The sequence below is a fragment of the Miniopterus natalensis genome, chromosome 9 (assembly GCF_054644295.1).
Source record: "Miniopterus natalensis isolate mMinNat1 chromosome 9, mMinNat1.hap1, whole genome shotgun sequence".
In the NCBI taxonomy this organism is placed as follows: domain Eukaryota; kingdom Metazoa; phylum Chordata; class Mammalia; order Chiroptera; family Miniopteridae; genus Miniopterus; species Miniopterus natalensis.
Genome location: NC_142089.1, coordinates 53425850 through 53451074, shown reverse-complemented (window position 1 = coordinate 53451074; position 25225 = coordinate 53425850). Strand labels below are relative to the sequence as shown.

Sequence of the window (25225 nt, the reverse complement as noted above, 5' to 3'; positions counted from 1 at the left end):
GAAGGGCGAGGCAGTTAAACAGAGGTGACTTGTGCCTTCCCGCACTGCACACTGAAAGCTTGATTACTTCCCACATCTGTCGCTGTTTGCCAGTACTTGCTTCCTCCAGAGTCTAAAAACCACGTCTTACATATTTTTGCAGAGCTGAGAGCCCAAGGGTTTCTTATTGCATTCAAGACACTTTGTGATGGCTTGCAATCTATCCTTGGTTAATGAAGTGGGTTCTTATGTAGATAGTCATCATACCTGTCTAAGGTTGTAGTAGATTTAAGTGTGTACGTTGGATATTTCAGTGAAATCATCTGTCTAGGAAGACTTTAGCAACTCACTGCTAAAAAGCCCAGAACATATTCAATACAAAGTACATTTAATACACATTTAACACAGAGTATATTACTGCATTTTACTGTTGATATGGCCAAGGTACTAGAGGTTAGTGGCTTGAACAAATTCCTAAAGATATTTGACATCACGTCTTATCTTAGAAATACTCTAAGCAAAATTAGTCTTTAGAGCATTCTGCCCTTTCTATAGTTTTCCTCCCAGACTTCCCAGCATGCCCCTGAGCAACTACCACCTTCATCCTGCCTCTCTAACTATAAAAGAAAATGGTGTAAGATTAATTCATGCACGGGCAATAGATGTACTTGTGTCTTGCAGAAGAAATGTTTTCCTCCTCAAGATCATGAGAGCTCTAGTTGCTGCACAGCTGGAACTGCTGCTCACAAACATAATTTGAGCAAAAGAAGTCAGTCTCCAAAAAACATGAATGCTATTAGTTCATTCATTTAAAGTTAAGCAACTAGTTAAAGAACTACTCTATGCTGTTAGCTTCCGAATAGGGGTTACTTTAAGAAGGAAGAAGGGAGTCATGGTCCCAAGGGCCACTTTGTATGTTCTACTTTAATTTTTAAAGTTTAGGGAAAAAATACATATACTATTGGAAGTGGGCTTTACATTGTACATGATGCCTATCTTTTCCAGGCTAGCCTGTTTTTTTTTTTAACTAAAATAAAAAAGACTGAAACCTTTTACCCCTTGACCAAAATCTCCCCTTCCTCTCCCCCAGCCCTTGTAAACCTTAAATATGTACAATTTTTAATTGTTAATTATACCTTAATAAAGTCGGGGAGGAAAAAATTACATGGTAAAGAGTAGATTTGCACCGCATCTCCCCCGATCTTTTCTAAGTGCATTCCAAAGGAACCTGGATTAATTACATGCTCTCAGTCACAGGAGGACCAGTTGTAATTCCTGCCCTTGGGAGGGACTCAGTAAAGATTTTTAATTCAGTCTCCTTGATAGCATTCAGTCCCCCAGTAATTGGCGTGGCAGGGGAGAAAAAGGAAGGAAGGAGGGACTAAGGGAGGGAGGCAGGGAAGTAAGGGGAGAGGGGAGTGACCCTTAGCTAAAACTTTCCTGAAACTAATCAGGTGGGGAAGCTGCTGGCTTACCAGAGCTGAGCTGGAGTTCAAGGGGCTTTGGTACTGACAAGTCCTGGGGCTCTGCCACCTGCTGGCCACGTAGCAAGAGGAGCCTTCTCACCTTCCTCACCCCAGGCAGACCAGTTCTTTTCTCCTTTTGGCATCGGCAGTTTTGTTTAGTGGCCTTTCTTTTATTAATAATTCTATTTTTTTGTGTCACAAGGAATGATTATTTTAAAATACTTTTCATAGAAATACTAAAAGGATGTGGTAAGAAAAGAATTATGGGATCACCACTCCTTATTTGTCTCTATGTCATGTAAATGGAGCTGGACTATCGTAAGTAGAATTCCAGCAGACTTGCCATTTTAAATTAAAATGTTCATAAGGCATCTCGATGGAAATGTCTTTTAGGTTTCTTATCTACTTCCTGAAATAACTAACTGCATTTGTAAGATTCCTTAAATGAGGACTTGGGCTGCTTTGCAACTACAGTAATTTAAATTGCATCGCACACTCCATGTTTTTCTTTTGAATGACTACATAATAGAGGTCACTCAGGCAGTATTTCCTCTCCTTTTGTCTCAGCTTCAGCATTGGTTTTATGTCCAAAAATGTCCATGTTATTTTATAGATGGTCATATAAAAAAATGAAGGTGGAAAAACCCTCAATGTGTTTTGATTTTGTATGTTTTTTTATTGCCTGGAATTTCCTTTTCTATTGCCTGTAACAGCAATCGCAAAAACCAAAAGATGGAATGAGAGTTAACTGGTATCAACAGGGTGAATGAAATGGAAAAATAAAGACTTTGAGTTGTGAGTTGTCACAGGGAATCATACCGCGTAGCCGCAGGATTTCCCACACTGGGCCTCTGCTCTGAAAGCATACTGGCCGTCCCACTGCAGTTTAATTTAGCCTTATTACCTGGTAGTCTGTTCCAGTTGTATTCGCCAGACCCACAAAACAATGATTTTTTAAAAAACTACCATGTCTGAATTTAAAAATTAACATAAAATAAAATAGCCTTTGATTTTGTAACAACTGTTTATGCCTCTTGTCCTGGCAGCAGTTGCTTATCTGACACTATTCCCGGAGCTGGCTGCCAACAAGACTGGGGCGGGGGGGGGGGGGGGGGGGGCGCAAAACAAAATGCGTTGACATAACAGGGCAATAAATAATCTGAAGCTGTGGGACCAAAACAGCCATGCTGAATTTCAGCCCTTGTCTCAAGGCAGGAAGAAGGCAAAATCGGCCAAGTAGGAGAAAGGGAATAATAATGTTATTTTTTCCCTTGAGCTTACAAGAAAAATGTCAGGTGGAAAAAAGATGAAATTATTTATTTTTAATTTTCAACCAAGGATAGATATATATACATATATATATATACACATGTATATGTGTGTGTGTGTGTGTGTGTACATATATTTTTTTAATTTTTTTTTTTAAAGAGAGAGAGAGAAAGAGAAACATCAGTTGGTTGCCTCCTGTCTGTGCCCTGACTGGGGATCGAACTCACAACCTAGTTATGTGCCCTGACTGGGAATCGAACCTGCAGCCTTTTTGGTGTACAAGTCGATGCTCAACCAACTGAGCCACCCAGCCAGGCTGAAATTATTTATTTTTAAAGTGTTGTTTATTTTGTCCATTATGTGATGGGACATCAAAAAGTATTCAACAGACTCTATGTGGGAATTTAAGCACCTGTTGGGTGGTTGAACAAATGGCCTTTTAAGGGGCCTTTTGATCCAAGACTCTTGCTTACAAAAGGAAAAATCTCTAAGTGACCTTAAATTAGTGGTTCCTAATGAGAGGTGTGGTTTAAAATCACCTGAGGAACCTCTGAAAGCACACTACCCTGGGCCTAGCTCAGAAAATTCGTATGTTCTGGCCCTGGGATTGAGCCCAAGCATCCTCAGGTGATTCTGGTGCACTGCCTTCAAGGATCCCTGCAACTTCCAAAAGCACCTGCCTCAGAATCCTGAATAGTGTACCCCGAAGAAGCCAACCACTATGTCCTATAGGTATGTCGCGAGAAACATCCAAACCTGTACAGAATTTTTATGAGTTTATTTGAACCAAAGTGACACTTGCTGGGAAACAAAATCTCAATGATTGAGAAAATGCTCTGGAGAATGGCGGGTTTGCAGCTTATCTTATATATTAGAATTAAAGTAAGAAATGTAAGGAGGGTTACACGAAACCCGTTGGTGGTAGATTAAGGGGGCAGGAGAAAGCAAAGCAGGGAAATCTCTGGGATGGGATAAAAAGTAAAACAGAGAGACACGTACTTCTTTTACATCGGTGGGTGCAGAATAGTTAATAATTAGCATTTACAGCACACGGAGATGGTACGTGGGGGAACAGGATAAGAACGAGGGGTTCCATGGTGTGGTGCTCTGGTGTAGGGGGGAGTGCCCTGAGGGGCCTGGAAAAGAAGATTACATTTCAAAGGTATGCTCTCTTGAAAAAGACAACAGACAGGCTCACATCAGGTAAAGATTGACCTTTGTCAAGGAAGCTACAGGCCTAGGACATGACTACATGCCATGACCCGCTTTCAGTTAGGGATTTGTAGGTTCAGACCATCCTGTGTAGTTACTTTAGGTCTCTGAGTTTGTAGGGTCTGCCATGCAGGCCTCCCCTGAGCTTGTCAGGTTTCGTATGCGGCCCCCTTTTTTTGTCCACAGGTACAAAATAACATATTCCAAGTACCAGTAAAAGTAGAGAAAGTATCCAAATTAAAGCCATAGAAAGCTAGAAATGCCTTACCTTTTTGCTGCCTAGAGTTCAGTATTGTATAAACTTAAAATATAATACCTAACTGGAAGATAACTTGGATGCCATCGTTCAATAATTTGGTATGGTAAAATTCCTTACTAAAATATTCTGAGTTACCAAAAATCGCTGTTATCATTTTCTGAGAACAGGAAATTTGTATTTTACTCATGTTTCCATATCCCCTCCCCAACACACACACACACACACACACACACACACAGAAATCTAACATGACCTGATCTTAACATATGAAGATGTGTTCCAGAGGAGGGGGAGAATGGTGAAACTGCATGCCGTTCCTGACTCTAGAGAACTTATTTTTTTAAATAATCATATGCTGATTTTACTAAAGAAGCACAATTGTCTAGAGGGCAAAGCAGAGAACTGAGAATCCAAATTCATGGCTGTCCTTCTGGCTCTGCCTCCAGCTCTCCCTGTGTGACCCCTGTCTCCTGTACTCAGTCTTGTGAAAATACAAAGTTGAATCAGCCTCACTAGGGAATGAGAGCTTCATTCTTGCCCGTTGGAAATTTCATGACATGCAGTCAAGGTGAAAAGACTGTGTGTTGGACATGGGGGTGCCCAAGCACTTGGCAAAAAGTAGCAGCCACTTAATTATAAAGCACCGGTGATAAGGATAGTTCCAAAGTGGGTTCAGTGTCGACTCTTGACCACTGTAATATGGGCCTTTCAGTGGCTGTGGGTGATGGGAGACTTGTGCTTAGCTGAACATCTTCATGCCTATTTGAAGATAGAAAACCACAGATGGATCTGACCTAGCTAGTTCCATTTTTCTTTGAGGAGGCTCCAGTGACATATATAACTGTTACACTGGACATCCCACAGATGACATCATTTTAATTCATACATAAAAATCTGATAGGAAGAAGTAAGATTTCCAAAACCATTTATTATTGCCTCTTTAAAAAGACTTTTAAAAAGGCAATTAAAAAGTGATCACAGTTGAGCATGAAGCTTGGGCTTCTTCAGCAGGATACAGCAGTATTTATGGCGCAGCAGCTGTGTGAAAGATACTGTCCTCAGCAGAGGGGACACTGAGTTGGGTAAGAAACAGTCTCTGTCCTCAGTGCCCTTCCAGCTTAACTGGATAAACAGGATGGGACGTTAAAAGATAAATATGGTCACAGTGTAAATGACTAATAAACAGTACAGGGTCCGGTAGAGTGATGGGAGTTCTGAGGAGAGAGTGATCACAGGAGGCAGCAGGCAAAGTCTGAGTGGACCTGATGAACAGCAAGCCACAGGCTGGCACGGAGGAGGAGTGCTCATTACAAACAGGACAACTGGGAGAATATTCTATAATCAAAAACAAGGGCTAGAACAAGGGGTGTAGGCGGGGAAAGAAAGAGAATAAAGGTCCAAGATATGAGTGGTCCAAAGGCCAAGGAATTAGGGCTTTCTTACCTGCAGACTGTGGTGAGCCACTCCGTTTTTCAACAGAGGTGTAAAAGCTGAAGATCCTTCAGGAAGATCTGTGTAGCCTTGTGCCTGTAATGATTTAACAGGGGAAGGATTAGGAGTGATAAAACTAGTCAGATACAATCATGCAGTCCGTAAATAAAGGCAAGGAGGGTCTGGACCAGGAGGGTAGCCGTGAGCATAGAAAGGGCTGCGCAGAAGGTGAGGTCCATTTAGAGAAGCACCAGAACATCGTGACTGATGGCCTGACGGGACAAGGGAGGAAAGGGAGTGGAGCCGCACTTTGACAGATATTTATAGAGCTCTTGTTGTGTACCAGGCACCGTACTAGGCCCTGAGGGACAATGATGAACAAAATGACCAGAAATGACTACCAGATGAGGTGCCTTTGGGGGAATTTTTGGAAAAGAGTTCAAACTCTCCCTTACGCCTCATCTCCACAGGAACACGCCATAGGAAATTGGTAGGCAAAGGTATGTAGCTGGCTTTCACTGACCTAGATTCACAGTTTGGGAACTGAGCTGTACTCAGACACATCCAACTGACAGCAGCTCTGGTAGGCATCCGATGTCTAAGCCCCTATGCCACTAATGAGGTTGGCTCCCATTTCAGTTTCCACTGGCAGCACTCAGTGGCTTATCCAAATTTGGAGTCTCTGTCCTTTACCATTTTCCATTTATATTTTATTATCTTTATCTACTCACTCTCAGGGCACACCAAAAAAAAATCACTTTTATATTCACATGCCCTTTGTCCCTAGCAGCGTCCTATTGTTCCTTGGCTGAACTGAGTTGGCAAAAGACCGTCAAAAAAAGCTAGGATGATTTCTGCCTTCTGGGATGAAATTGTATGTTGCAAGATGACCTGTGTGACCCTCTCTGCCAGCCAACAGCAGTACCCATGATGTTGAAGGGATAGGAAATGTGTCAGTTGAGCTGGAGGGAGGATGGTTGAGTTTTAGGTTACTGTTTCTCCGTGGACATCACATGTATTAGGTTTTGATGAGTATCCTATTGCCGTAGGTTTTGATGAGTATCCTATTGCTTGGCTGAGGGTTAATAAAGCATATGGTAACACAAAGACACTAAATTAGAGGTGACATTTTAACTGAATTGTTCTCCAGCCACTAGGGAAATATCCACGTGACCTGATACAATGCCAAGAGTTGTACCATCCTTAGAAACAATGGCATGCAAGAGAAACACAAGTAAATTTGCCACCAATGTCTTGCAAAGCCATTACACTGGTATCCATGCTCTTAATAAGCACTTACTATTTCTTCTTGTTTTTCATCTTTCAAAATGTCAGATGGGTCCAGCAACCTTTAAGAATATTTCCAAATGTATTTTTTATTTGTGGTCACTGAATACTGTAGTGAAAGCCAAGCATCTGCCTACTAATGTAAAAGTCAGCTTTGGAGATAGGTTACAACAGCCATTCCCTTTTATCTCTTTCTGAAGTGGGACCAAGTTCAAAGCTGTGATCACATATGTAGAGGTGACTCACGGTGCAGAGTTTTAAAAGAACCATTTAGAAGTTAGACGAAATGCACTGAATCTGTTACATTTTGTGCATTTTCTAGTCATTCATTTATTTTTCACCCACACCTTGACAAGTGATAAGAGCTTGACATAGGTTAGCTACTAGTAGTTATACCATCAATAGCAGTAATAATACCTTTTAGGTGTAAAGATCAAGTTAATTTAACTTGAAAAACCTAAGTGAGTGGTTTTCAAACTTGAGTGTACCCAAGAACAACACAGAACACACAGTGGAAATGCACATCACATTCCTGGGGTTCACCACGAGAAGTTCTCATTCAGCAAGACTGGAAGGAGCCCAGGAACCACTGCAGGACTCGGAAGCAGGTGATCTGTAGACCACACTGCGAGGAACACTGGCTCTGTATGCGACTCACCAGACATCAGTTCCTACCGTGCCATTTGAGGGCAGGGGAATAAAATTCATTTCCAAAAGTAAATTGTTATATCCTTGAACAGAAAATGCCACCTAATAACATTCAGAATAATATTATATTGAGTAAAATAACGGGCACTTCAGAGAAATAGCTCTCACGTGAAAGAAAACCATGCAGGACTCTACTAGATTATTGAACTACAAATGCTTGTCAAGAGCTCATTTTTCTCTGAGACGCTGTGTCTTGTTAGGGAAATGCTTACAGAATAAGAGTTATTTATCCTGTGTTTCTTCTACTGCCTCTCCCTGTTGGTAGAATTTGTATATTAAAATGCAGCGTATCTGCAGTGAGTGCTATTGCTCTAATTCTCACCAGGCACATGGGCCCTCGGACTTGAATGGAAAAGTCTGAGTTCCTCCCCAGTTCTGAAGTCCTGTGGCTTGAAAACAAACATGAGGCTAAATTCTTCAAGTGGGAATAGTGGAAGGAGGAAAGAAACCCAGATCTCTCTTTGGATAAGAAGCTTGTCTGGTCCCATCCCTGAGCTTATTCGGGAGAATTTGAGAAGGGCCTCATGAGAGCAACTGAAGCTGATTAAAGCGAGAGACTGAGTGACCAGTATCCATGGCACAGAGGATGTGGCACAGTGCTCAGTGACAGCTCTTCTCTGCTCTTCACTGAAGGTTGAGCTCTGAGTGAGTGTGTCTTAGGGGAAATTGCAGCAGATTTTAGGATTTTAAGAGTTATTGAAATGCTGTAGTGCACTGCTAAGAGATTATTCATTTAACACAACAAAAGTGTATTGAGCACAGCCCTGGCTGGTGTGGCTCTGTTGGTTGGAGCGTCGTCCCGCACACTGAAAGGCTGTGGGTTCAGTTCCCAGTCAGGACACATACCTAGGCTGGGGGTTCGATCCCCGGTCAGGGCACATGTGGGAGGCAACCAATAGATGTTTCTTTCTCACACTGATATTCTCTCTCTCTAAAAAAATCAATTTAAAAAAAAACACATGTCCTCAGCTGAGGATTTAAAAATAATCTGTTTTTAATGTATTAAGTACCTACATATGCCAGGCACCGCTGCAAAGGGCCATCAATGTGACTGTCCCTCCTTAGAAGCTTTTCAATAATCATCTAATCATCTGTCCTTCTGGGATGACTTGGATACCTTAACCCAACTGAATTCAAACAGTATGATAATTACCTAAATGGGCAAATGTCAAAATATATATAGTGGTGATGTAAAAATGTATATTGCTCTCTGAATCAGTTGATGACAATCAGCTAGTTACCTTCTCGAACTTCCATTTCACCTTTTCTTCTTCATGAATTGAACCTTGAGTTTTCAATGTGCACATTCCCACTTGGATTAAAGTCCACATTCCTCAGCTTCCTTTGTACTCGGTATGGCAATGAGAGTATCGCTCAATGAGATGAAAGTAGAAGCACTGGGTATGAAATCCAGGAAGCCTGGTTTGAAAGGGAGTTGTGCCATCTCCCCTCCTGAATCTTGCTGCTTGAAAAAGAGGATGTGATGGTTGGAGTGCCAACAGCTGTTTTATATCATGAGGACAAGGGCTATGTCCCAGGTATGGCAGAGCAAAAAGCTAGAAGGGCCCTGGACTCCTGATTATTGTCAAGTCATTACACTACACCATGACCTCAAAACTCCTTTCACATGAGAGAAAAACTTTTTAAAGTCACTGGGGCGGGTGGGGGGGGGGGGAGGTAGTTTCTGTTACAGCCAAATTTAGTCCTATGCTAAAGGCTGTCTTCACTAGCCATTAACAGAAAACCCAATTCAAGCTGAGTGAAACAATGAAGGAGATTTATTGGTCCATCTAGTTCCAAAGTAATGCAGACTTTAGGTTTGATCTGTCTGCTCAATGATGTCATCAAAGGGCCAGACCCTTTTATCTCTCTGCTCCTTTCACAGATGAGCCTCATTATAAAGCTGGCTCCTGTTCAGGGGAGCACAGTGACCGCCAGCAGCTGCTGCTGGCTACATGCTTCCCACCCACATTCAGAGAGGGGGACATCAGTCCTTCAGAAAAGTAAAGAAGCTTTTTCAGGCCTTATCCATTCCTATTAGTCCGAATCAGTCATCTGCCCACTCCTGAGCCACTCACTCTAACCCGGGGTGAATTACACTGGAGCTACAGTTCCCTGACTGCACTGAGGCTCTCTGGGCGCCGCAGCAAACTCACAGGGCCACTGTGGCATATTTTAAATTTTCAAAAAGAACAAATAACCTGTCAGATATCACACACAATTCTATTAAGTTGTTTGGACCTTACTGCTTAATAACAAAAGTGTTAGATTTGAGAGTAGTTGTTTGTTTATTTGTTTGTTTTGGGGGGTATTTTGTTTGTTTGGTTTGTTTTGGGGGGTTTTACTTTGGCCTAGTGGCACCATGACTGTATTACTGAGACACTGCTGGTACTGTGAATCAGTCCTGGAGTCAGTGTGAGAATTAGCTTCTCAATTATGTGGGCTGCACAGGGAAGTGTGAGTATACAAATGAAAATTGGGGTAGTTACTGAGAAAGCAGGGTATTGACATGGGGGAGCAGCCACGATGTCCTCTAGACCCTTGGAAGAGCTAAACCCTCACTTCCTCTTAGGGGGAGAATTGCCTTTGTTTAGGAAAAGATAAGTCCTTTGGGGTAAAGGTGAGACCCTTGAAGGTTTGGGATCAGCAGGAGACAATACAGCAAAAGAGAAAGTAAAAATGCCCTTTGTTAGAAGCAGTAGGAATGTAGAGATGGGGAAAGAGGAGAAGAAAGGGAATGGAGAGAGGTCAGACCAGAGCAGAGTTGTCAAGTCTGAACACACCAGCACTTAGTGTTCCTGTAACAGAACTGTGTGTTTATATAACTGCAATACTCCAACCTGCCAAACCTGAGGAAGGTCTGTTACCCTACGTGAATGGGGGTTTTTTGAGGCAATCAAGGAACTACTGAGGTCCCTGCTTATGCTGACCTAACATATAATAGAGAGAGAGCACCTGTAAAATAATTGTCTCCAAACGGATCTAATTCAGTGGAAGCTGGGGGCAGAGATAACATGAGAGTATAATCTGCATCCTTTCCTCCTCCGACCTTCTACCCCCAAAGTTGGTGAAAATTATTGAGAGGTCACAGAAGAGTGGCTCTCAATCCTGTCTACATATTAGAGTCACCTGGGGGAGCATTTAAAAAGAAATGCCAATGTTTTTCCCCACTCTGGACCAAGTAAAGAATCTCTATGGTTAGGGCTCAGAAATCTGTATTTTTTTTTAAAGCTGCCCAGGTTATTCTAATTTGTAGCCAGGGCTGACAGCCGCTGGCCTAGCACATCTCATAAATCAAGGAATAGAGGTGCAAGATTATCTTACTCGATCTTTAGGAGAAGAAAAACCCCTTCACTTGGGACTGAAGGAAGGGCTAGGGAAAAGTTGGCATTGTTCCTCCGTGTCCCACTTAAATTCTCTCCACCAAATCAAGACCAGTATAAAAGGCCTGGACGAGTCATGAGTTCTAGGACAGTCCTCACTATGCTTCACTGCCTTTTTATGATTTTTAAGTACATCAATTTTTTATCTCTCTGAGCTTCTGTAAAAGAGAAGTGGGCTTGATAATTTCCAAATTCCTGCCTGGTTCCCCAATGTATAATTCTTTGTTTTCTATAAAATGGCCTCACTTTCCTGGTGATCAGATTATATTATCAACAGTCACTGTAGGACACCAACAAAGGCCATATCCAGACAGAAACCAAGATTTCTCTTCCCCTCATCAGAATTGTAAAACCTGAAGTGCAGAGAGCCTGGTAACTCCCCACACAACAGCAGGCGAGGTGGGGTTGGCTGCTTTCTTCATTAGCTGTTGTTTAGTTGTCATTTACAGCAATTTTGATTTCTTGTAAAAGTTATATGGGGACAACAGCTATTTCCTTAAACACTAGTCCATTTCTTTTCAGGGATCTTTTCAGAGGAAGAATAGAAAATAGTATATTTACTTGGAAGTCTGATTTCTTTCTCTTTCTATTTTTCTTCCTATTTCCCATAAGTATCTCCTCTTCTCTTAAAATATAAATACATTTTGTGGCTTTCTCCCAAAGACAGTGGTCCTCAACCAGAGACAACTTTGACCCCCAGGGGCATTCAGCAGTGTCTGGAAATATTTTTGTCACAGGGGGTGGGGGAATGCTAGTGGCATGTAGTGGATAGAGACCAGGGATGCTGATAAATATCCTACAATGCACAGGACAGCCCCAAAACAAAGAATTATCCAACCTGAAATGTCAATAGTGCTGAGGTTAAGGAACCCCATCCTAAAATATGAAGGAGATCTGTCAACCCTGTTTCACAGAAATGTCCATTTCTGAGCATATCAGAGTAAGGTGCTTCTCCCCGATGCATTTAGGGACAGCAGTGACTTGAAAATCAGGTAGCCCATGCCAGCAAGAGTGTTTTTCAGTAGCAGGGAATTAAATAGCTATATACAGTCCCAGTATTTATTGGATTTTTGTATAACATTATTTTCAGGCATTGGAGCTACTTAGTATACATGAGCAAAAATTTCATAAATGTAAAATAATCACAGAAATTGAGTAACAAAGCCATGTGTAACTGCTTTCATAGCTGCAAAGCCTCCAGAGGCTTTCATTGGCCATTTCTCATCTCTCACCTTGGAGCCTGCCCCTCTGCTGCTCAAGACACAATAATGCATTGCCACCCACTGTCTTTTTCCATTCTCAAAGACTTTGCTCCTCTTTTGTCTACTTAAAGAACACAATAGCTAGCTTTCAGGAAACCAGCCCACGTGGTCCAGTAGCAAATTCAGATGGCTTCAGGCGCCAGATTTTCTCTAAAATTTATTTAAATGCACACTTTTAAAAATATATGTATGTTAAATAAATTGTATGTATGCCTGGCCCAGGTGGCTCAGTGGTTGGAGCATCAGCCTGAGCACTGAAGAGTTGTGGTTTTTATTCCCGGTCAAGGGCACATACTGGGGTTGCAGGTTGCCTCCCAGACTGAGAAACTGAGATCTGCGACTCACCCAGAGAACTGCCCCTGTTCCTCCTGCCCATGCCCTGCGCCCCAGCCCCCAGCGCTCAGAGTGCTCCTCTAACAGCGTGAGAGATTCTCCCAGCCTTCCACAGAAACCATTGTTTTTGAGGGCCCCTTCCGGAAATGGTTCGTGTGATTTCTGGCTGTAGTTTAAATAACAGAAATCTTTCCTCCACATATTCAGAGGATCATATATCTGAGCAAAAGCAGCTGTTCCAAATGTGAGAGAATTTGTGGAGGGGATGGCAGCTAGCTTTGAAAGGAATATCTGCCATTGAAAGTAGGCCCAGATTTAACCAAAAAGAACCAAGTAACCTCATTCTTAGAATCTATACAGCCCATCCATTCAGACAGGATATTTAAAAGACAACCTCTCTCAAATTCTACTCTTCTTGATTTGCAGAAGGACTAGGAAAAAAGAAACATGCTGTCAATTCTAAAATTTTATCCATAGCTATATTGATTCAGCTTTAAAAGGACTGCCTGGGCTTGATGCCTACTCTGTTGTCAGGTTCTCAATAAGCTCTTGATGGATGAATATAAATGAATGAATGATTTTAGATATCCAGTAGCAATGAAAAGTGTGCTTGAGCATCATATATTGTATACCTCTATAGAATCTATAATCAGTTGCTTTTAATATTGACTCCATTTTGATGAGATGGGTGCATATGTATATTTCATAGAAAGATCAATCATGAATAAACCAAAAATGTGCTCTGAATATTTCCTAAATATTTCTGAATACCTTCTGTACAACTTTGCCTCAGTATTTGACCAATTAAGTCCTAAATTGCTTTCTTTGAAAACAACATAGCCCGAGGATTTTATTTTTTAAATAATTGACGTAATACAAAGAAACCATGAGTAACAAACAAGTGGGAGAATGGAGCTGCCTTCCAGTCCTTTGGATGAGAAAATTCCCAGAAATGTTGGAAACTGCCGGAAATGCTTGGCTGTTAATGCAACTAGGCATATAAATCCTCTCGGGCTGGAAGCCAGACATTTCCCACTCTGCTCAGTGACAGCCCCACTCTGGGGAGCAAGGCCGGTTCCTCCAAACCAGCAGATGTGTAACAGACCACGACGTGGCCAAGATGATACTCAGAGCCACTTCCTCTCCATTGCGTGCCTTCTCTGTTAGGAGGTGTCTATGATAGAAGTGAGGCTGGGTTTCTTTTTCCTGCTGGTGTACCCTTCACATGCTTGTCCTGCCTTAAACTATAGATGATCATCTCCTAAAGGCAGAGCCTGTGACTATCTTACCTTCCCATCTTTTTCCCTTTCCCACCTCCCACCACCATGGTGCCTACTCCAAAGGGGAACCTCCATAAAGGACTGGGGAATTGAACCGAACACCAGTTACATCCACTCCCAATAATAATTACTCTGTTTTACACAATGCAGAATAATTCCCTTGGGAAATGGCAAAAGTCAGAATAGGCATTTAAAGCAGCATCTTGACTTCTCAGCTCTTCCCCCAAAGCCCTATAGAACTGCTGTGTATTATCCAAAGTCGTGGTGCTATGGAGAGGTCAGGGCGTTCTCCTTTCGGTTCTGTCTTGGGGCACAGTGTGAAGCCCCAAGTGCAGTCCCTGTGGTTAGAACACTTTCCATAGAGCTCTGGGGCAGTGCACCTCCTTCACGCTTTTTTAGGGGAAAATGTTGGAACATGGAACTAAACGCTCGCCAGCACATTTTGGGGATATTTGAAATGATGCTTGTCTTTTAACAAAGGCTTCCGTGCATCCACAAAGGGAAACAAAGCCTGTTTCTCCACCTCACCCTGGCTCTTCTTTGGGAGCCTGAGCTCTTTGAGGTGATGCCCTGCCAGGCAGGCCATGTGAGCGCCTCCTCCCAGTGCCCGTTTTAACACAACAGGGAAACGGTGTTAGAGAGACATACAGTCTCCTGAATCTTTTTCAGTGCATTTGTTCCCCTCTGAATGGCAGGCACCCTGCGTTGTGCATATACATATATCTCCTGAACGCAGCTATAAATAAATGGCAAGCTGTCCTATTCAGACAATAGCAACCTGTAAGATAAAGGAAAATAATCACTCTGACAGGAAAAGAGAAACCTGTTCTTTGTCCCAAAAGACAGAAACTCTTTGTGTTTAAAATAAACACCTTTATATGATGATGGAAGGAGACTTGAGTTGAAGTGGTGAACACACAATACAATATACAGATCATGTATCAAAGAATTGTACACCTGAAACCTATGCAATTTTGTTAACCAATATCACCCCAATAAATCCAATAAAAATTTTAAAAATAAACACGTTTAGCTTTTTCATGAAAAAAAAAGTATTTTTTGTTTATTACCTAGAGTTACCACTTCCTAAATCCTGACTTAGCTGCTATACTTTTTTTCTTTCCACAGTTAAGCAGAACCACTCACTGCTCCAAATGCAGCCTGTTCTATTATTAAAAGTCATTTCTTTTGGCACATTTTCTAACCTGTGTTAAAATGATAACCCTGGGGCCTTGGTAAATTAATTGAAAAACTCCTACGGTGGCTTTGGTGGTTTTGTTAAGACATTTATTTTAAGAGTAACTCTCGGTAGAATTTATCAGTGAATTACTTTATGTATTCCCAGCATTAAATTATTTCCCTACTAAGGATATTATAATTCCTCCCAGTAGTGAAAAAAAATTAAACTCTGCTGAAACAATGGTAGGCTGAGTGCATGTGTGTTACGCGCCTTTGAGTCAGTTCCGACTCCTGGCAACCCCTTGAGTGAGTGATGTCCACAGGTCCTGTCCTCAACAGCCCTGCTCAGCTCCTGCGGAATCCTACCTATGGAGTCAACCCATCTCATATTTGTACTTTCTCTCCTCCTCATGTCTTCTGCTTTTCCCAGCACTGACTCTTCCAAAGGAACCCTGCTTCCTCATGATGTGCCAGAAGTAGGACAGTTTCAGTTTTGTCACCGTTGCCTCCAGCGATGTTGCAGGCTTAATTTGCTCTAGGCCCCCTCGTTCATCTTTCTGGTGGTGCAGGGTATCCGCAGAGCTCTCCTTCAACACTACATCTCAAATGATTACTGGCCCTTACGTCAGTAATTTTAGGAATGCTCCCACTAGAAGCTGTAAATTATAACGGCAAGGCCCAGAAAATAGAGAAACGCTGAAGCAGCCATTAGAATGTCAAATAAATGCCTTTAACTGAAGAACAGAGCAAACACAGGACCTGGGGTGGGGGCGGGTTAGGGCTGTTCATTCAAGGAGGCGAGGGGGGGCTGGAGGGGGAGGGAGCGTGGAGACAGCTGGAGCCCAAGTAAACAAAGCACAAGGAAAGGAAACACACAGTCTCCGTTATGTCCAAAAAAACCCTGGGCACTTTCTGAGGTGGGCACAACTTTGGAATTTTAGTTTGTTCCCTCGCTGATAAACAAGAAGTCAGCACCGATAAAGATCCTTGGTAACACTTCCTCTGGAATGTACAACATTCCATGTTTCTGCTTCATAGTCACCACCGGACAGGCATGAGTCAGACAGAGAGGTGGAAAATGTGCCCAAGCTACTTATGGGACCATAGGAGGTATAGTCAGCTTGTGAGATGTGATCTTGACATGCTGCTTTCTCTTTCAGCTCACCTTGTACAAAGGTGATTTCTTTATCTATGAGAAAAGAGCACAACGAATCATCTACAGACCATGAATTAACCTGGAAGCCAACTGGAACTTATCTAATGCTTATGAGTGGTGGGAGCAACTAGCCTCAATGTGATAGACAAAAATATGCTGCCCACAGTTCTCCCAAATGCTTAGAAAATTAAGTCAGTGGAAAGATGAGATTTTTCTGGGGTTTGTTTTGGTTTCTGCCTAGGCTCAACCAGGTAATGGCTATACATACCATGTTTTCAGTATCTGTAAGGCCCTTGGATCACTGGGGTTCAACTTAGTAGACCACTGGCCCAGGAGACTGTCTCCTTGTTGGTCTGGAAGAAAATCCTGAACTCCTGGGATAAATTAGGTCCAATCCCTGTGCAGGATGACAGTCTGGTTCTGACTGCAAACATGAGCAGATTGACCATATTGGCCCACCTTCAACAGGACACAATAAGCAGGGATTCAGACCTCGTGCAGTGCTACCCCCTGTATCAGGAAAGAAGCACGGTGGTTGGATGGACCAAGAGTAATTGCTGAAAAGTCACACAAATCCTAACTTCTATCTGGCCTTTAGAAATAGCCCTACTTATATCAGGAGGAGACCAATCTGCTCTTTGGGTTCCTGTACCATTTTACTAAATCAAGGATTAAAACTGATGGAGGCATATGTGTGCAGTTTGCTATACACAGGTGTTTTTTTCTTTCCTTCCTTTGCTTTAATGCTTTTAGGTGTTGTGCGTTCTCTGGTTCACCCCAGGTCCACCATTCCTTATTGTCTTACATCCAAGGTCATCTGGGTTGGGACCACAGAGTATAGTGCCATTCTGTAGAGCATAAAGAAAAAGACAAACCTTGGCTTCATTGATTTTAGCCTGTTTTACTTTAAGTAATGAATTGTATCTATATTTCTGAATAGAGACCATACCTTGTTTTTCTGAGGGAATGCAATTGTTCACATATGTGATTGATCGCATAGCCCATCCCAGTGTGCTCCTGAGGTTCCCTGTATCCTTTGAAAGGAATGAAGAAATGAATCAATTGGTTACAAAAATATTTCAATCACCTGCTATATGCCAGGTGGCCTGCAGGAAATAAAGATGGAAGAGTGCTCACATTTATTACACATTTAATATGTGCTAGGAACTGCGCTAAGCACTTCACACACATGATCTGTTTTGTTTTGTTCTGTTCTAAAAAACAGCCTTCAATGTTGCCGTAAGGAGAATAGGTATGACATTGTCATCCCATTTTAAAGCTAAAGGACTTGAGGCTCAGAGAGGTTGAGTGACTTGCTCAAGGTCACAGAGTTAGTGTGTTGCAGAGCAAGGCTTTAGACCCAGACCTTTCAACTTCAAAGTCCAAGCTTTGCTCACTGTAATATGCCTAAACCTGCATTCAAAGAGCTAGCAGTCCGTTTGAAAAGAAAGAGAAACTTTGTAAAAGCTTTCATATTAAAATATGTCCTGATTTTGAAAAGTCTGAGAACTTCCTAGCAATTCTTTCTGGGGGATCCAGGCAGAACGGATGCTAAACCTGCAAGACCATTGGATCACCTGTTAAATATTGCAGGCCTTAGAAAGAAGGGTGCTAAAGAAAACACCATAGGAGTATGACGGGCATAGTGTTATGTGGTTTTAAGAATAAAGATAGACCTCCAAAACAAGCTATTTTAAGAGTGAAGTTAAAGCTTGCCAGAACTGTAGATAGGATTGCAGACTGGAAACTTAAACTTTGTTTGTCTGCTCAATGCTGTCATAAAATACTAGTGGCTTATTAAGGCTTGTTACTGTGCCTTATTATGTGCATTATCTCCATTTAACTTCCACAGTAAGTATAAAAGGCTATTATTATCCCCAATTATATAGGTGAGGAAACCAAGAGGTAAAAAAAAAAAAAAAAGTTTAAATTTACATAGCTCATAAAGGTTAGAGCTGAGACTCAAGCCTGGGTCTTATTCCAGAGTTGATGGCCTTCATGTGCCCCCTCCCACACAAGGACAAATGGAAACTACTATTACTGTGTTTTGAAAGCAGCCAAAAAGGAAGTCTGCATTAAATAGCAAATTCATAATAGAAGAGAGCTATTTGGGACTGGATTTTTTTCTCTTATATCAGCCTCCTCATATTATTTTTTAGCCTATCCATTTTATAGAGAGGGCAAACTGAATATGCTATTAATTTGCTTAGAATAGTTTATCCTTAAGGCTGTTATCAACTTCTTAATTGTCCACATATTCGAATAGATCTAAGACTTCTCAATCATGGCTCTAAAGAAACAGTCCCACTTATATCATGATCTGTCCTTTCAGAAAATAATTTAAATTAAAAAGTGCAAGAGAGATTTTGGCCAAGTCTTGTAACTACACCAATCTGTACGGTGTCATAATAGGATTACCTATGAAAAAAGAATTCATGGCACCACAAGAGAATAAATAATAAGTACTAAAGGAATGTAAAAAAAGTAGATGTTAATGGCAGTTAGTAGGAAAGAGAGATCCTCTGGGGCTCCGGAGGTCAAGAAAGAGAGCGAAGTAATTAATAAAGAAGGTTTGAATTGCACAGATCTGGGCTTGAATTCACCTATACGGCCTTGAGCAAGTTATCTGACCTTTATAAATCCAGTTTCGTTGCCTTTGAAATAGGAATTTTGCGATTAGATCATAAATGTGAAATATTTAGCATGTTGCCCTGCTTGTTCCTACTGTAATGAAACTCTCATTTGTCAGTCTCCGCCATTAGACTCCGGCCTTTTCAAAGACCGGCTCCGTGTCCTGCTCCTCTTTGCGTATCTCAGCCTTTGATGTAAAGCCTCAGCTCACCCCAGCCCTGATGTTTCCTTCTCTGTGACTGGGGGCCCATGGTCAGATCACTCCTGGTCTCTCTGGGCCTTTGACATACTCCCCTGGGAGCAGTGAACGGCTCACCTGATTGGTGAGTCAGGAGAGGCTTGCTCATGGCCCTGTTCACATCCTCTGGGGAGCTCACAGCCCCTTACACGCTTCCATACCATGAGTCTGACAGCCCAGTGCCACCGTGACCGAGTGGGCAAGTCTGCCTAATGCTGGGGCCTGGTAATATGAAACACGTTTTCACACAAATATTGAAAGGTAAAGGGACACCTGTCTGGAAAGGAGTGTTCGAACCAGATTGTGGAAAAGATCTTGTTAATATCTTCATTACAAGACAATTAAGCAGGTTCCTTAAGATATATGGGTATTGATAAAAATGGGAAGAGTCTACACGACTAAGCCCATGGTCAACTCGATTTGTTTTAGATGTTTGGACATTTTTGTTGTGTGTGTGGTTTGGGGAGGGGGTTGTTTTGGGTGTTTTTGTTTTGATTGTGTTGAGGTGAGATTAGATATCAATATTTTAAATTTTGTGCAGACTTTATTTTTGTGTTATTTTATACCCATTATTTGATGAATGGATCTGCTAAATCAGTTTTTGTCCAAGTGTGGTCCAGGGTTCTGCGTCAGAATTCCCTGGAGGGCTCTCGGAATGCAAATTTCTGTGCCTCACCTCAAATCTGCCAAACCAGAAGCAGGCGGCAGGGGGCGGGGTGAAGCCTGGGAACCGGAGTTTCACATTCTCCCCAGGTGACTTTTATGCTAATTGTGTTAAGGGCATACCTGCTACAGAGGATGTAGCCAATTTAAATATTCATAAAAGAGTATAGTGTGTGTGTGTGTGTGTGTGTGTGTGTGTGGTTATTGCTAAACCAGATTATTGACCATCCTGATTACTGTTTTAATCTTTTTTTCCTACAGACCAGGTCAGCCCTGCTTACTCAGTCACGGATATTATCACAAGCCCAGCCGGGGCCGGGTCGCTGGGTTGGGTAGAGTGTCATCCTTTGCGCCAAAGGTGATGGGGTCGATTCCCCATCAGGGCACATACCTAGGTTGCAGGTTCAATCCCCAGTCGGGGCGTGTACAGGAGGCAACTGATTGATGTTTCTCCCTCACGTCGATGTTTCTCTCTCTCTCTCTCTATTCCTCTCTTTCTTCCTCTGTCTCTAAAATCAATAAAAACATATCCTCAGAGGAGTATTTAAAAAAAGAAACTCAGCTGGGCCTTTTATATGCGTGGCTATTTTGTGTCTTACTATTAGGTCTCACAAACGAAAACTAGAAAAATTATGGACAGTTTTGAAACCTTTTAAAAATTGGAGACCACACACTTTTTAAAAAGAATAACCACAGAAAGGACCCTTGTGATTCTTGCAAAGAGTCACAGCTCCGTGGGGCCTCCCTCGTCTGGCTCTGACTGGAGGTCGCAGCGGGGCTTCCACACAGAGCACCGTTCCCAGGCGTCGGTGACAAGCTTGTATGCCGTGACACTGCCTCCCCTCGGCTTGAGAGTGCGGGCACACGCTCTGCTTTAACCTGCTGTTTCTCTTTCTAGATCATGCAACAGATGAGTGACCACCGCTACGACAAACTCACGGTGCCTGATGACCTTGCTGCAAACTGTATATATATAAACATCCCCAGCAAAGGCCATGTCTTGCTGCACCCAACCCCAGAAGAGTATCCAGAAAGTGCAAAGGTAAAAAACCATCCTTCCTGGCCACTGGAGCTAGCTAGGCTTCCCTGACAATCTTCCTGTTGGGGGATTTTTCATGACAGAGGCACAAATAACAGGGGCTTCCTTTTCCTCTATACATATCAACTTATTAGGGAAGCACAAAGAGTAAAACGTAGGGCACAGGAAGGTGTATTTAACTCACTCTTCTCATTTGTGTTATTGGTCCCTAACGCGTGCCCAGTAATGGAGATGGCCGTGCGTGGCATTCGGAGCCTTCCAAGCACGTACTTGTGCACCAGCTCTGATTAAAGGTCCTTAGCGACACTCAGATACCCAACAAGCACAGAGACCTCCAATGAGACAGTCAGCTGTGTCATCGTTTTCTGACAAGTCTGAGCTGAGAGTAATGTGTTTCTCAAGGCAGAGGTGTGTGAATGACCCAGAGACGGGGGTGCCCCTTGTCAGGGCTGCAGAAAGAAGGGGCTGCACATCCTAGGATAATACATTAAAACACTCTTTGTCGAAAAGACAGAGCAGGAAGAGATAGTGTCTACTTGGAATCAGCCAACCTGTCCCTCTGAGAGTCTCTGCATGTGTGTTCCAGCGGGAGAATTGTACCCAGATATGGAATTCTTCCCTGGTCTAACAAAATCCCCCTTGTCTTTAGGGCACTCTGCCAGTCTCACCTGTATACTTCAGTCATTTCAAGGGAATCCTTCCAAGCAGATAAAGCAGTGCCCATCCACAGATCTCTCAAGTGTTCCTGTCTCTTAGGCATCCAGCATCTTCATCTCTGCCCAGCTATTTATACAAGCATTACAGAAGAGTTTTAAGTAACCATGGATCTTATGTTTTTTACATCTTAAGCTTCAAAATTTTTAGATAATATTTTATACCATCTTTTAAATATGCAATACTGTGTAATTTCTAGGCTTGTCCTCATAATCTGTATCCCTCTTAACAGATAAAAAGAGAAAGGTGGGGAATCCATAGATAATTTTTCTCTATTTCCAAGGCTCAAAGTGTGAACCCGAGAAAAAGATAGAACTTCTGACCCCAGACTGGGCTTAACCAACTCTGGATGAATGGCGGGTCTCACACTTTAATGTGCAGCAGGGTTGTTAAAAATACAGGTTCCTAGAGCCCCCCACCCTGGGATCTGGGATATCAGCATGCACTCACATCACAGAATTAACTCTGGATTTCATAGCTCGGGATCCTTTACGCCTTTTCAGCCACATTGATCATCTGACAACCAGGTAATCATTAACTGCTTCTGAATTTAGCCTTTGTCATCACCAAAAATTATAACATCCATGTGTACGGACAGCTTTTCCTGTGCCAGGTACTGTGCTAAGCATGCTACGTGCATTATCTTATAGCCCTGTAACGGGCGCTGTGCTTACCCCAATATTTCAGAGAAGTGATCCAAGACTCAGAGGGGATGTCACCTGACTGCAGTCACGCTTTAGGTAGTAAGTTGACAGAGCTGGGTTTGGAACCCAACTCTACCCAGCTCCCGCCCTCTTAACCACTGTATGAATTTTAAAGAACAAATTACTTCCTAACAACGCATGGCTGGGCAGTGTGTTTTCAAGTGATTTTGTGTCGTTGTTTTTAAGGTGCTCTGTTAGATCATCAGAGAAAAATGTATAGACTGTTAGCTTGAAGTTTTGACACACTCATTCTATGAGTGTCAAAAGATACTGTAAAACTCACACCTGTAATTTAAAAGCAGTTTCACCTGAAATGCTTCACTTAAATGATATTTTCTCCAGTTTTTCCCAGTGGTGTTGGTAAGGAAAGAAACGTTAAAATATAGTTATGAGGGTTTTAAAGTGTAGAGAGAGAGTAATACTCAGACTGAAAACATGGCCACCGCCTTTCCTATATCACTGAATCTAGCAATGACAACATTTCCAGTACCAACCACATTCTGACACATCTCTGGCTTTGCGGTTAAAGCACAGAGCTGGTGGTTAACCGATACTCCTAGCTCGATAGGTATGGCTGTAGGCACGTGTATGGTCTGGACTGCACGCATATCTTGGGATTAAATGGGTGAAAAGCCCAAGTTCACCACCAAATTAATCCTCTACACCTGGTGGGGAGCAGGTGGCAAGACAGAAGCAGAAACATAATCCTCCTTCTCTCCCTTTGCTTGATTCGTGCTGTAGGTTTATGAAAAGCTGAAGGACTACATGCTGATCCCCGTGAGCCTATCTGAACTGGAAAAGGTGGACGGGCTGCTCACCTGCTGCGTGGTTTTAATTAACAAGAAGGTAGACTCCTGAGCTGCAGTCCCTCCCTGCCGCCGGCAATCCTGCACTCACGAGGCCAACAACTGTCCCCACTACTGTCGTTGTCATTGACAATCTATTGTGCCACTGTGCTACTAACTCTGGTTCACAGAAGTTTAATTTTAGGTTTAATTGCTTCGTTCTGCACCTTCCCCTCCTTCCTCTCCTTCCCCTCCTTCCCCTCACGGTGGTACCTAAACTGTGGATTTGCTAAATGAATTAAGCAACCTAGAAATTATAGAGCGAATAAATTGTTAAAATGTGATTAATGATTGTAAGGAAATGCTCAGTTCGTGTCTGTATTATCAGTATGAAAATCGTTTAGTTACCAACATACTCTCAAGAATGTCTTCTTAGTTTGATAATCTGGGGATTTTTTTCTTTATAACATTAATCATCTTTGCTTCCTGTGAAATGCCCTGGTCCATGGATTCTCCCTCTTTCCCTCTATTTTTCTTGCAAACTCTGAAAACTATTTTCCAGTTACTTCCCTTTGCTCTTCTCACTTCCATCACAGTCACCTTGACCTTGGGTAAAATCAGGGGCCTTGCCTTCTGCATACCTTCCTGCAAGTTCACCCTGTCTGTCTCCGTGCTCCTCTGCCTCGTGGCTACATCTCCCACCACCCCCACTCTCGCTCAGAAGGGAAAATGGGTCCCTCAGCAGAACTGTGATCAAAATCAGAGCAGCTGTTTGGAGGTGAGTTAACTGCACAGAGGCACATCCTGACAGGGTTTCCCTGGAGATCTAAATTCCAGAAGAAGTAGGGCACCACACCTAGGAAGGTAAATTCACCAGATGGTTGCTAGGGAATCATAGATCAAAAAGCTTGGAAACACCCCATGGGTATAACATCTTAGAAAGTCTTTAAGTCACATTCCATGAATTTTTGCTTCATTACTGGCCATATCCTGACCCTGGGGAATAGTCTTATTTTTTCTTCAGCTCATTCTGCCCCCCTTCCCACCACTTCCTCCCATTGTGACTCACCCTATTACCAGCCTATACCGCCCCCCACCCCGGGCAGTTATCCTGGCCTAGCACAGTTATTCCTTTCGCAAGAGACATCCCATCTAAAACCGATTCTTGATGTCTAGTGTGAGCCAGATGAAGCATGGTCAGGAAGTGATAGGCTGGGTACTTGAAACCAGCCACTGACAATGGACAGTTCTTTGAACTATCCATGAATATTTACTGTGGAATTCAATTAAAACTCTTTTCCTCTCTAGCCTTTAGATTACACAACCTTGACCTGACACGGAGCTCTTACATAAAACAATGCCACAGTGAAGGCAGACATCATTGTCGTTTACTCGAGCCTGAAAGAATCAGCCTGTTAGCCAGCCAGGGAAATGGTACTTTCCAAGGAAAGTGACTGATCCAGGCATGTTATTGAATTTCTAGTCAACTCCACCTTTCTCATATTGCCTGTGGCTTGTTGTTTAAGAGTAAGAATCAGGGAGATTAAGAAATATAACTTGGAGTCTTGCTCTGCTCACCTACGTGTATGTAATTAGACATTCCTTATGTTTGATGAACGAGAGTTACCTTCATTCATTTCATCTCCCCCTTAGTAAACGGATGTGATAAACCACTGAGAAAACCAAGACATCCTTAACCACTCTCTTTTTCATTTATTTGATGACTTTTTGCCAGAATTGGAAGAAGTTCCTTCTTCTCCTTGTTGCTTAACTTTAAAATTCATTTCATGCACAAATATCTAATTATATACATCCATATCTTGGTCAATGTCATATTCCCAACTGTCTTATCATGGGTGAATAATATGTTTTCACCGGAGAGAGAATGAATGTGACCCACATGCCCAAGTTAATAAAGAAAAATTATTCTCAGCAGTTATGGTTGTCCTTTAGGGTTAAATACAGCCTTATGCTGGCAAAAGCAGAAATCCCCTTGGGAAAGGTCAACATATCAAAACAACCACAGAGAAACTAACCCAATCAGCCAGTGTAGGCTTAATACGAAAGCAAACTGGCACATAATTTTCCATGTCTGTTTGTATCATCCCAATTTAAAGAACTCTTCTCTATTATGTTTAGTCACTTGCAAGTGAAAAGATTTTCCTTTTGATCAATTTGTCCTTCAGAAGCTGTTTTCACTTTTCCTTTCCTTTGCTTCTCTCCCTCTTTCCTTCACTTTGTCTCAAG

General features: G+C 42.3%; 1 protein-coding gene across 1 annotated transcript in view; it reads left to right on the top strand.

The window, feature by feature from the left end:
• The window catches only part of DDAH1 (dimethylarginine dimethylaminohydrolase 1), a 122730-nt gene extending 97943 nt beyond the window's left edge, over nucleotides 1-24787 (top strand). The window contains exons 5-6 of the mRNA XM_087820559.1: nucleotides 20635-20778; nucleotides 22935-24787. Coding sequence (XP_087676685.1) covers nucleotides 20635-20778; nucleotides 22935-23051 — 261 coding nt within the window. The 3' untranslated portion in view covers nucleotides 23052-24787. The remainder of the gene's footprint in view (nucleotides 1-20634; nucleotides 20779-22934) is intronic.
• Nucleotides 24788-25225: the final 438 nt, after the last annotated feature.